The sequence below is a fragment of the Python bivittatus genome, unplaced genomic scaffold (assembly GCF_059951505.1).
Source record: "Python bivittatus isolate LINGU-HERP-01145 unplaced genomic scaffold, Pbiv_v1 ctg000020_np1212, whole genome shotgun sequence".
NCBI classification, from domain to species: Eukaryota; Metazoa; Chordata; class Lepidosauria; order Squamata; family Pythonidae; genus Python; species Python bivittatus.
The window spans coordinates 80981177-80995086 of NW_028277030.1; the positions used below are offsets into that span (position 1 = coordinate 80981177).

General features: G+C 36.9%; 1 protein-coding gene across 1 annotated transcript in view; it reads left to right on the plus strand.

Annotated features, from left to right (window-relative positions):
* Nucleotides 1-13910, plus strand: part of SYTL3 (synaptotagmin like 3) — a 29903-nt gene that overhangs the window by 3833 nt on the left and 12160 nt on the right. The window contains exons 3-6 of the mRNA XM_007425977.3: nt 2493-2708; nt 3337-3401; nt 9753-9804; nt 11852-11918. Coding sequence (XP_007426039.1) covers nt 2493-2708; nt 3337-3401; nt 9753-9804; nt 11852-11918 — 400 coding nt within the window. The remainder of the gene's footprint in view (nt 1-2492; nt 2709-3336; nt 3402-9752; nt 9805-11851; nt 11919-13910) is intronic.

Consider the following 13910-nt stretch of genomic DNA (forward strand, 5'->3'; position numbering starts at 1 on the left):
AGTTATCCAGAATGTTTCCATGGTATAATATTACAAAAACACTTTCTAGTATAGAAATTTTGAACAAAACAATTTGTAGGAAGAAACCTTAATGCTTTTATCAGGACCATTCTTACAAGAATGATTGCTTCCGCCCCTACTGTTTGTATTAAAAATGTATTTTTAAATTTCTTTAATTATTCCTCAGTAAGCACGTAGTGTCCAATTTCTCAAATTGTCTCTCCCTCTAGCTGCCATTTCCGCTGCAATGTGGGCTCCTAGGGATTTGAAATCAATAGTGATGTTTCAATATGAGTGGGAGCTCGCTCGTAGATTTCTCCAAAAGACCTTCGAAAAACAAAGAAAGAAACAAACAGGTTATTGAGGGACAGGTCAAAGAAGCAAGTTCAACAAAGGACAGCTTTAGACAAAGATTCTGTTGCAAGTTTGAAAGCGATGCAGCATCACAGTGCTTTCTGATTTAGCGCAGTGTAGGTGAAACCATTGTAGAGCTAGATGTGGTTGCTACTTGAGGCACTGTGTGTCTCTTTTGCCACAGAAGAAGACTCTGGGGACACTCTGTGGATCCCAACACCTGTGTTTCAGTTTCTGTAATGAAAATGCTAGCTTAACAACTTCTAATTAGCTTAGGTAAACCAAAGTGAAACTGGTTTCCGTTTTGTCAGTTTTCTCCACTCTAAAATCAGAACCAGTCAATCTGCCAAACTCCAGATATCTGCTTCTTCTTTCTTTCCCTTTTGTGTGGATTGTTGTGATTTACAGGATCTGCAGCAGTTTGGAGTGGGATAGTGGTTTGTGTTCCTTCTTCCCAATGTTTCAAATAGGCAGAAGCAGAGATATTCAGAGACCAAGTTCGAAGTATTTTTGTGGGTTTGAGGAGTGAAACTGGTGGCCGTGTGGAAGTGCCATCATTCATTGCCCATAGAGTCAGCTCAGCAGTTAGGTACAACGTTCAGAATTTTGGAAAAAGTAAGGCTTTTAATGCTTCCATGCTGATTTTCAGCATAATTTCCCAAGTAGTTTACAGTATTAGAAGTTTAAATATTAAGAAACCATACCATTCAGTAAAGCAACAATAATAATTAGCCATAAATTGTTAAATATGAAAACAAAATTCTATGTTCAAAACCAGTCAGGTTTTTTTTTTTAATTCATTAAAAAAATCCAATGCCCTTCTTAACTAATGATGGATTGATAGTGTACTGGACAAGCATATTCTTGAAGGCAAAGTTGCACAAATAATGGGATAAATAATAAAAAATGTTCTATAACTCATACTATTAATACTGTAAGATAGATCTTAATGTTTGTGCAATTTTGTATGCTTGCAAATGGTTCTTCAGGATGGTTGGTTTGGTTTACTACAAATATCAGCCCAAATTATGGAGAACCCCCTAACTGGTCTTTCAGAGGAATTGAGACCTCATTTAGAACAGAATAAGCAGGTTCATCCAGATCTGTCAGCTTTCCCACCAATTGTATAGTATGTCAGAATAAAGTTTCAACTAATTCTCCCTCATTCAAAACACCTTTTAGAGAATGTTTCACAATTTCCCTGTGATCAATAGATGAAAATGCAAGATAGAACTTGACTCTATGTCAATGATGCTAGCTCAGGGGTGTGCAACTTTGACTTGCTCAAGGGCTGCACCCAGACTTTATATTAGGACCACATTCCAAAAATGAATGGGGTCAAGCCCACATTTAGAAGGAAGCTTTAGTAGTGTTAAGCGTGAAATAGATGTCTTAAGTATTTTGAAGAGTTAGACACCCATTTCGCCCTTCAAACTCCCTTGACCTGGCAAAACTGTGAAAGCAGGACCCCAAATTTGGCTCCAACCATTCTGGGAGGTTTAGGGCTCCACAAAAGGAATGCTGTCATGTTACTTTTTTTGAAATCCTTTGGAGTCCAAATCTCCAGAGCAATTCCCCCATCCGCTTTATTTAAGGATATAAGAAGGAGTGTAAGCAGAATAGAATTTTGCAATGCCCCCAGTGTAAAAGCCATTGAGAAATATAGAAATACTCTAGGAACATGGGCAGATTGCCAGATTACCATTCAGGACAGACTGGAACTTGCCTAATGTCAATCCACTCAGATCATTCAAGCCATGCAGCTTAAGACTCCATGTTTCATGAGAATCTGTAAGGTGATACCTTTCCTGGTTCTTTCTGTGCCCTGAGCTTGTAAGAACCAAATTAAAATACATCCAACTCCTCAGAATCATCCAAGATTGCTTGGAATTAGGATGCTACCATCTTCTCCAAGATTTTGTTAAAGAATGGGCCATTAAATATTCTGCGGTAACTTCCCAGGCTATTTGATATTTTCAGTGGACGTTTAGTAGAAGGGTTTATCTCCATGGAACTTGGTGTATCACAATTCACAGCTACAGCTTATTAGTATTTAGATGACTTAGAATTTGTAGTGCTAGTAATTGTCCCACCTGGCAAATGTGTGTATATTTTTATGTCTTTCTGGACAACCACAGCAAACTGAAAACCGAGCTGCAGCAACTTTGGCGTAAAGGAACAAAAAATGCCAACTGTGGATCTCAGAAACAGTCATGTGCCCGCTGTCAGAAGTCGTTTGGAATCCTGATCAATAGAGGGGCAGTATGCAAAGGATGCAGTCATCATATATGCTCTCGATGTCGCATTGCTCAAAATGCCTTCCTGTGGAAATGCACCGTTTGCTATGCTTTTGAGTAAGATCCTACCTTGGTTTAATAGTTGAATTACTGGTTATTCATCAGTTGCTTTCAGAAGTTAACACACATCAAATGGAGTATGTATTTGACAGTGAGAATCTCTATCTTGGGAATCAGATTCATAGGAGTCTCAGAGCAGCCAGCTGCTGAAAATGGTGGAAGGGCTTGAGAATGCCTAAGTGGACAGTTTCAGAAGGAGGATTGCAAGAGTAATTCCTGAGGAGGGAGAAAAAAGAGTCGAGGGTGGGTATAGGCATGAACTGATTTTCAGAAAAAAAACTGCTTTTTTCCCATTTATTGATAAAACTGTTGTAGAGCTGGGAGCCAAATTAGATGCATTACTTATGCCGTTTGAATGGAGTTTCAAAAATAAATGGCAGGTATGGGGAGTCTGGATATGGATTAGTATAGGATTTGAAGGGAAAGGGGCTTTGTATGCTTGTGCAAAATCATAGGATACATAGCTCTGGTTATGTAAGAGTGATGTTCCACTGCTCTTTATCACCATGATGGAATTGATTTAATTTTATTTTTCAATAACGAGCCCAAAATCCTTGGTTCCAAAAATCCTTCTTGAAAAAGATGTGTATAAAATTCAAATAAGTACTTATTTTGTTTTTTGCAGGGATATTAAAGTGAAAACAGGTGAATGGTTCTTTGAGGAGCGAGCAAAGAAATTCCCAGCTGAAGGTAGCAAATAAAAAACAGAAGCATTAAGTCATATGCAAGATAAATTGATAAGTTTCTCCTTCTAATTCACGTTTTATCTTAGCAAAAAATACAGTTTTCTAGAATGTAAATATATGAGTGTTGAGATTTCAAAATTCAATTTTATTCAGCTATAATAGTAGTGATTGTATTGAATTGTTTAAATTAATCTTGCCTTAGTTATAAATATATACATTTGTCATAGATAATAGCACCCAACTGCTTATGTTATTTCACTTTTTCTGCTGAATTTAATGATTTCATTACAATTACAGTTATGCATATCTATTTATGTTTTGGTTGTCCTTCTTTGCATTTATGAGTGGCCTCTCTGTGATCCATGAATCCCATCATCATTATCTCCAGTAAATTTCTGCGGTAGAAATAGGTAGAAATATTAGAAGTGCAACATAAATATAATATTATGGCCATTGCAGGGAAGTAATTGCGAGTTTTGCAGTTCATTTTTATGAGATCAGTCAGCAGTACTCCTTAAAGTTGTATCAGAGAGAGCACTTTGGATATAGGGAAAAAGATGATCTGAGTAAGGCAGAAACGATAGTCATGACTTATTTTTAAATGAGAAGCTATTATTCAGTAATAGAGTGTTAGTATGAACTCAAAAGGAAGAAGTATTTAATGAAAAGCAAAACCATTCCTTACAGAATATGGGAATATTCACTATTTTTATAAAAGGGAAGCAAGAGAAGCGAAGAAGTGAAGGTAGAGGTAAATTGAAGAAGGTTAGCATAATCTACTGGTGAAGGTGCTGCAAGTGGACTGGGGAGACCCAGACTCAGGTCCCCATTCAGCCGCAGATCTCCCTGAGTGACTTTTGGCTGGTCACTCTCTTGCAGGCAAATCTAACTCATAAGGTTGCTGCTGTGAGGTTAGAATATATGCCATCTGTACCTCTCAGAAAACGGTGGGACAGAAATGAAACAAATAACTGATATGTTGCTAAAATAAAGGAACTTATTTATTTGCTGTTATATTGTAGCAGTGGGCCAATTTGCCACTGACTTTCTGCAACAGAAGAAGCAAAAGATGATTCAGTGATGTGCCAATAAGTGATGGTTTCCTCCCAGTACCCACATGGCCTCCTTCATAGAAAGTATATTCTTGTAGAGTTACGTCCACATGGGTTTCATCTATCAAGGTGCAGAATGCTATTTTTCTCTGGTGGCAGATTCTACCCTAGGCAGTAGGGTGCAATATTTTCCGAGACGCATAACAACAATGAGAACTTCGATGGCCCATGCGTGGAAAATACAATATTCATACCAGGGTGTCTTTTTTTACATTCTGAGAGTTCAAATCCCTCCAGTCCTTAAGTAATATTACAATCATTTGATTTTTTTTTTTAATCTAGCATAACACATAAAATTATTCTCTGGCTTTCCTCGGTATTGCTTTGTAAGGCTTCTTTAATTTTGCTCTCTGCCAGGCTAGATGCTTATGTGGTTTGGCCATGACAGAAGACAGATGAGGGACACATGTCCCTTGTGTTTTCAGAAGTGGGAGCATGTTTCTGTGGCAGCTGTTACTGTTTGTCCTTGTACGCGAGGTGTAATGGATGACATTTACTTCTGACTCTCTTGAGACTGACTTTAAGCTGCAGACCTTATGACTGAAAGTTCTGTTGTGCTCTAGACTTTAAATTTGCTTCCTTTTCCCTGACAAAGAGTTCTGGAGAACTTGAAGGCTTGCACAATATTTGTGCCAGTGTGGTTGGCCCATGTATTGCTTAAATATGGATGGGGTTTTTTTTTCCTTATGGGCCATCATACCCACCCTTTTTTTAAAAAGCTGTCTTGACAATTTTCTTAAGTAGAAATTTCTATACACACTCTTGCCAAAGTTGCCTGTGCCAGGTGTCAGTACTTAGTTAACTTCCTCATCTATTCCCCATCTTCCAGAGATGATTAATTCCAGAGCATTTCTCTTGGAAACGCACTGGAAGACAGAGGCCACATTGAGTCCTGTTCTAGTTGCAAAGAACTGGAGCTTACCCAAAGGCACCGCTACTGTTGAGACACAGAGGGATACAGAGGGCTGCTGGGTATGTTTTTAGTGTGTGTTTTTTTTTAAATGATAGAAAGGGGAAGAAAGGCAATGCAATTTAAAAGTAAGACGGTGCAAGGAAAAGGGGAAATCATGAAAATAGATTATGTCTGCTACAATTATTTTTTAAAATTAAAAATAGGAAAATAATCTATCAATGAATTTTAATTTCATTTTTAACTTAATTTCATATTTAATTAATTTCATTTATTTAATTTCCTATTTCACATGCATATGTTATACAGTATTTATAGGAACAAGATATAAAAATCTAAATCTGGGTATAGAATTAAAGTAAACCCCCGTGAAAGAAATCAGTACTATTTTTATTTGTAAATGTTTGTGCTGTTCCTCACCATTTTGATATAATGTCACACCCCTGATGTCAGTGCCCCACCTTGATATATGTGCCTTTGTGATTCTTGGGTGCATCAGGTTGCCTCTTCCTTCTTTTCAGCAGCTCTTGCCAGTCTTTAGCGGGGTGTAGAAATGGGAAGAAGAAACAGGAAAGTCCAATTATGTGTGGGTCAAAACTTGTCTTCCAGAACATTGGTTTTCAGCTAATTACTTTATATCAATCTTCTTCCCACCCCAAGATGTACAGGACATCTGCCTGGCCTGACTGACTGGGGATTATGAGATTTCAAATTCTATAAACTTAAGAGGGAATCAGCTTGGAGAAGAGTTAACATTTCCTAGATTGATGGCTTTCAATGGATAAAGCTGGGTTTTTGAATGAAGATATTTGGCAATCAAAGTTTGATAAGAACAAAGATGTTGACTTTAACAACTGTCTAAATATACAAGATGGCTCATATCTTTTCTGTTATCCGAGAAAAATGGGCTCCTAGCAGTTTTCAGTGGCAGTTATTGATATTCTTCATCTTGCAAATGAGGTGTTATATTATGAATTCAAACAGTGCCCTCTCTTGGCATTTTATCATAATGCCAGAGTAATTATTCAGTCTTAAATGTAATATAATCATCATTATGGTAATATTTAGGAAAAACTTCCATGTTAAATTACTAGAAGCTCATTCCAATCCAGATCCAAAATGCAGTATAATATTAACCTGTCCTGCCAAAGAAAAGACTTCCCTTAGCATAAGGACTACCATATCTGGACTATAGAAATCCAGACATCCAATAGATAACTCTTCCTTTCCATGATCATCTGTTTGCATGTTTGCAACCCAGATATAGCAGTGTCATATTAGCAGAATGGACAAGAAGTTTCCTCCTCTCATTTCCAATCCTGCTTGCGCCTGCAAAATCTGCTTCGTGGGCCTGGGGATGTCCTGCAGTAGATTTGGATGGGACACAATGGGGAACAGTGTAATGGAGAGGAAAATCCAGTTGTAGATGTTGAGTTCTACTCATCTAGTCTTGGATATCACCCAGGATTAGAATTCAAATAAAGCTCAAACAGCCTCATGGTCCCAACATTTTCACAAAGTGATTTCTTGATCCTGGAAAATGGAGAAAAATAAATGGGAAACGATTTCTGTTGATAAAAGAATATCTAAACGTTTGGACAGTAACTGGGAACTGAATAAATGTAAAAGCTGGTCCAGAGGCAATCCTGCTACCCACGATTGTGCTTATGCCCCATTAAAATTAGCCAGCTTCAATGTATTAGGTTGCACAGGGACAAAGATGTAAATCTTCTTAGTTACAACTCTCTTGAAGCCAAAATAATTTAACAGGCTAGTAAGAATTAACCACAATGGCAACAATTATTTTCTGTTAATTGCCTCTGGGTTCAGTTTACAATATTTACTACTGGACAACATAAGCTTCTGATATACTTGGCACAATGTTAACAATAAGGAACTGCTTAATTAAAACTTAGTTTTAAAAGTTCAGTACAAATGCATTTTTATCTGTAACTGTTGTAATGCTTCGTGGTACTGGTGTGGTATTAGTCACACAGTTCAAGACCATTATTTGAAAAACAAGTTATATATTTGACAAGCCTAAATAAATAAGCAAAACAAATTATCTTTTTAAAAAAGATTTCCAGGTTGCTTTTCAGCTGAAGTGTTCCACATGACTAACCATAAGAAAATAAATTCAGTTCAGCAACTAATGCTAACCCCACTAGCCACACAGAAATTTGCTAAGAGCAGAAGTAAAAAAACCAGCTTTAATAAAATGGCCTGTTCAACATATGGAAGGAGAGCTCTACGTACTCATGGGCCAATGAGGAACATTCCAAAATCTGGCTGTATTTTTGAAAATGTTCTATCGCTGTTTGCTATTCCCCAAAATTGTGAAGTCAACCACCTCACTTCCAAAGTCCATAAGGAACTTATGAAATTACTTTATGAATGTCAAATTATTGGTTCATTAAACCAAGTATTGCCTATTCTGACTTTTCACATAATCTGTTATCTGGCATTTTTGACTGGAAATGCTAGGATGGAATCTAATATCTTCATACTAGTTGGCCATTTGCTCTATCACTGAGCTAGAATCTCTTCTTAGTTTAATAAACTATACAAATAAATAATATAAATAATATAAATAAAAAAATAAATAAGAATACTCTTTATTGCTTCCTAAGTACAGTAACTCACCAGAGCCATATGATGATGGTGATGGTGATGATAGGAGGAGAAGGAGAGTAGATTTGATGTCCCAAGGTATTGGTATGAACATAATGTTGAACAAATGCTTGAGAATGACCATTTAAACATTTTATGGGATTTCCAAATTCAAATGGACAGAAATCTAGAGCACAATACGCTGGACACCACAATAGTTGAAGACAAGCTCTATACAGTTTACTTATAGATGTGACAGTACTAAATGACACTAGAGTAGCTCAAAAGGAACTGGAATGGATTGTAAAATATTGGGACCTAACAACTGAAATACAGAGATTATGCAATAAACCAGCAAAAGTTTGCCCCATAATTATTGGAACATTAGGAGCTATAGCAATGCAATTGTCAAAACGGTTGACAAAATTGAAATTATTTGACCTCACGACATTTACAAAAAAGAACCACATATATATTATGGTGATATTTGGACAATCCTTAGGCTTTGGGATAGCTTGAATTGACCCTAAATCACCAGCACAGTATTTTTCAGAAAAGAAATCCTCCTCCTCCTCCTCCTCCTCCTCCTCCTTTATTTGCAGTCTCACTTGGTTAACAATTAATCTAAGTAGTTAAAAATGCTCCTGCATTTAGCTGTTGGAATGTTAATTGTACTTCCTTTCACAACAATCTTTTCCACAACCTTGTAGGTATGTGAACAGCATCATTTCATTATTTAAGACTAAGGGTCTGAATTTTTGGGCTGCTTAGTCCGTGAGGTAAATTTGAAGAAATGATTTCTGTTGATATAACTACTGATCAAACTGATTAAAGCTTGGAGCTCTGGTGGGATCTTTTCCTCCACTAGCTATTTTTCTTAGGAACATCAGAACGTGTGTTTGAGTTTTCCTCCCTTCATTCTTCAATGTCCAGTTGCCTGGTGTTTTGCAACCCTAGCCCTGGTATTACAGGTTAGGCTGACTCAAGAGATGGGACTTCATTTATATAGAAGTTCTCTTATATAGATTAATGAATCTGGAGTAGCAGAGTCACTGCCAGAGGGCTTCTGAAAAGCATACACAGACTTCCCTGTTTTACTGGCACACACAATATGGAAGAGCAAGTGATCAGCCAGTGTGAGAAAATAATTTTTATTGTCAGCTTAGTTGATTATGCCAAAGAATTATTTTCTATATTGTTAATAATTGACCTGAGGCAGAATGATTTTCTTTGTGGACAGATATAAGAACACATTCCAAGTGTAATTGTTAATAATCGACACCTTGTATTGCTGGATGCCATTCATCTTTTGTAACATGTGATGGATTGAATCACAGGGGTTGACTGTGTCTTAGTTGACCACCTATCCATAGCTTTATAATCAGTAAGATTTTTGTAATACTATTTGTACTGAAAAGTTGTAAAACATTTAAATGGTATTATATAAGAAAGTTGCTGTTTTCGTTTTATGACCTTGCCTTATTGGTGTTTCCTTCTTTTTAAAAAGTTTTTGCTGTAGTTGAGGTTTCCATATACTGTATAATACAGGGGTTGAATAAAATCAGGAAGAAAACATTTTAAACCACAAACATTTACATATTGGCAACATCAAGTAGCAAAAACAGTTGATAAAAATGGCTACATCTGATTAAAAAAAACCTGGTATGTGAGTACAAGTATATTGCTACCAATGACCTTGGTGGGTTCTTTTCTTTCTTGATAGGTAGATATGAAACTGCTGGTGCAAAACTGTTGAAATCTTATCAGAAATTAAGGTAAGGACAAGAAGGTTGACGTGTCCTACAGAGGTTTGATGCAGTACTCAGTGCACATTATCCTGTGCAAAAGGCCTATTGAAGCTTCCGGTGGATGTGGGTGGGGCAGGCATTTCATTGCCGTGGGCCCTCTTTAGATGCAGAAATAGAACTAGTACAACATCAGCCATGGCAGCATTTCACAACTTGGCACCATCTAGATATATTAGAATTGCAATTCTTGAAATCCCTAAGCCCAACTTTAAAAAGGCTGTAATATAAGATGTCTGTGGCAACTGATTCATGAAACCTCCGTGCCCAAATCTTTACCTAGGGAAATTGTTTCAGTTCTCCTTGTGATAAAATTCAGGGCATCGAAAACACCGCTTTTTATCTCAGTGTTGCAGTCTAGACAAGTACCTCTGTGTGGCACTGTATTATGGCTTTTGCTATAGTCACAACTCCAGCAATGATGGGGGGTGGGGATGGGGGTTAGGGGACTTCTCTTTAACACTGTGGCCCTTGACCCTGATACTGTAAGCTGTTGTTCTTGCTACGTTGTTAAAGGGGATTAGGTTGTAAAGCTTTGTTTCTGTTCCAGTTAAAGGTTAAAAAGATTAAAGTTTAAAAATAAATACCAAGGCTTACAGGAATGTGACTGACAGATCACAAATAGTATTACCTCTTGAATGTTTAAGCGAAACTGGGGAGTTGACTTTCTGCAAACTATTCAACCACACATTTAATTTCGGCCCTGATATCTAGTAGATTTCCTTTCCTACTGTTATTTAAGATCAATTTTAATACGATGAGTTGAAATGCAAATGTTATGATTTAAATGTAATGCCATATTTTACACACATACAACAAGTATGTTTTAAATGAGATTTCTGATGGCATTTCATACAGTTATCCTAATGTAATGAGCTTCCATGTTTTAATCATAGGTATGATCTAGTTGACAAAAAACCCAGAATATTTAAATATTTTTTGTAGGCTACATACCATTGCTGTACTTACTATTAGGCTAGGTTTACCTAGGGTGGAATTTTAAGCATTTCTGATGGGTCTTACGTCTGAATGATCAAGCTGAGTGTTGTACTCAAGTATATCCACATCATGAGTAGGCAATATTTTCAGGGCAGCAATGGGTGGGTCTGTGGCCAAAGTGAGTAGGAAGCAGTAGTTGCTTCCAGGCAGCTCAAAGAAGACATTGGGAAGCTGGGATTATATTTTTTTCTTATCTTTTGGACATTTTATTAGAAACTTGAGAAAACCACTGACATTCAATGGCAAATGAAAAGACAAAAATAGCAAAGTCTAATAGGATATAAGTGCCCAATGTTACTAGCATGCTGTATGTCCACAAGGAAGTGTTATGATTGCTATTCTTCTTGTTGACTTTAAATGGATCAATTTGGGGGGACCTCAGTATTTTTGAGAAACTAATAGTGGTAGATTCAAATCATCATGATAATAGGTATCTTTCCAAAGTAGCAGTTTCTCCTTACTATGTTCGTGGCTAAGGTAACTGGGGAAGCTGTGAGAAGAAATGTTTATCTACCCATGAGTAGATGGACAGATGAACCTATTTCAAACTAAGGTTCCATGTTCCTATCAATCTTAGCTTATTTCTCGTATCAAGAGATAGATGTATTTCTTGCTCTTTGTTTGAACTGGGAAGTTAGGCTGAGTAGACTGACCTCCTAAGTTATACCTTTATTTAACTTACTCAGTTCTTTCCTGAGGGGTCTGTCATGACCCCTTGTAGTCCTTTAAGCTTCAGATGGAGATTTTAATGTATTTTATTAGCTTGGTGTTTGGTTTCTAATGTTTATACTGTTTTTGTCGTCTTTGTTTTTGTATGGTATTTTGTACTGAATTTTCTGTCAGTAACTTTTTATTATTATTTTATTGTGAACATTGGGTGGAATGCCAGTTTATAATAGAAATTCCTGAATATTACATTTAGGGATAAATTCTGAAAAGTGAAGGAGATAGTTATAGAAATGTAGCAGATATGTTTGCAAATTGTTTTGTTTACATTCTTTTTTCCTTCAACTCTTAGCAACATATCAGTGATTCCTCCAACTCCTCCACCTTTTGCTGAATCCACCAATGGAACAAATGCATTGGTAATGTATCAGTCTGCCTTTCAGTTCAACCAATCACCTATTCATAAAGCTTTCAGCTATCATTTCTTTTATGCTTAATATCTTTTCTTGAATCTTGTGTGTCTTTTTTGTCTGGTGGACTCCAGAGACTGATCTCTGAGTATGTTTCAACTTTTCTCAGCCTTAATTAGCAGACATAGCTATTAATTTATATAATCAACCACATACTACAATTAAGTATGAAATAGGGAAGGGCCTGGATTTGAAGAACAAAGAACCTCTCCCTTCATGATCTTCATTTCCCTGCCACCTGGCTCTTCCAGTATTAATCATGATCAGGTAAAGGAAGTGAATGTATCTGGGGAAGGGGGCTGCATGGACCTAAGTAGCAGATAGAGATCCACCATCCCTTGGGGTAAATCTGAAGTGCTGTCAACTGAGACAACACTGAATTCAGCTATATTTTCTGTAACCATTGTCTTGGCCACTAGCGCCTTCCTGTTCAGTGTTCAGTCCCCTCTTCAGTTCAGTTCAATACTGTAGACATTTATTTAGTCTCCTTCTGTCTTGAACCATAACCATGCTATGGTCATTTTCTGTAACATTTTCTTCCTTAATTTGGAAGGGAATTAATTTTGATTGCCTTTTGTTTAACCTGAGCTGCCTCTTCCACACTCTGGGATCTGATACACTTTCCTATTATAAAATGGAAGAACTCTCAGTTTATTCATTTGCCCCATCTTCATGATAGATTTAATTTTATCATTTAATTCCACTAAAATGAGGACGGTGAAGGTATCTGTTCAGTTTCCCAAGATTAGTTAACAGTTCATATTCTACAGCCAGGGTCTTTCCTTAATATAATGCAGGGAGCAGTATTTAAAATTCCCATGAGCTAACGCTGAGTCAAACCAGTTGTAGTGCCTGATTGCTTGTTATTTTTTGAAAGTGAATTTTGCCTTTTGTTGTAATTGGGGAACTTTGTTACCCAGTTTAAGCCTTTGGAAGACATACTTTAAAATAATATAAGCATGTCAATTAAAATAAGTGCCTCATTTTGAAAGTGGCTAAACGTTTTGTTTAAGTTAAAAAGGCTTTAAAACTTTTAATGAAGAGAATAGTGATGAATTTTCAAGTAAAGTAAGAATGCGACTGAAGTAAGGAAAACTGGAAAGCTGATGGCAAGGGCAGGATAAGGAATTAATGGCTATAATTGTTCATTAAATTATGTTTGCTGATTCGCAAGACCTGCCTCTCCAGCCATTCCATCAAGGGGGTAATAATCTCTCTAACGTGTGAATGAGTTGGTGAGCTGCCATGGTTTATTTGTACTTGGTTTTGTTAATAGGTGTTCACTAAGAGTACTCTTAATCCCATAAGGTTTTGTGACTGTCCAGATTTAATGCTATAAGCTTCCCAGGCTATATGTATAGAATAAAGCATGTCCTGTGATAGAATTTACTGTGATAGAACTCTTAGATTGAATTGTATTTCCTATTTAAACATGTTCAAAAATGAAATGTAATAATTATAATAATCATTTACCAGATCAGGGCTGCAAACGTCCAGATGGCCACTAGGTGGCAGCAAAGTGACAAACATCTAGTGGTTTTCTGGATTTTTGCAACCCCGACCTGGTAGCTCTAAATATTGGCTTGGATTTATAAGATTACTATGGCAAACCTTGTAATCTTGTAGATATCAAAGGACTGAACAGAATTTGGTTTTAGGCATGAAAGGCGGCTGGGTGACTTTGAACCAGTCACTCTCCCTCAGCCCAACCCACCTCACAGGGTTGTTGTAGGGAAAATAGGAGGCAGGAGTATTAGGTATGTTTGCCACCTAGAGTTGGTGGGATAAAAATATAACAACAATAATAATAACAACAACAACAATAATGTATGCACCATTAATCCAATTATCAGTTAATAATTAATCCAATGCACCATTGTTGCTACTTTGTCATGCCATTGTTTGTAGTCAGTCTGTGCGATCTTCTTGCAGCAGTGGACC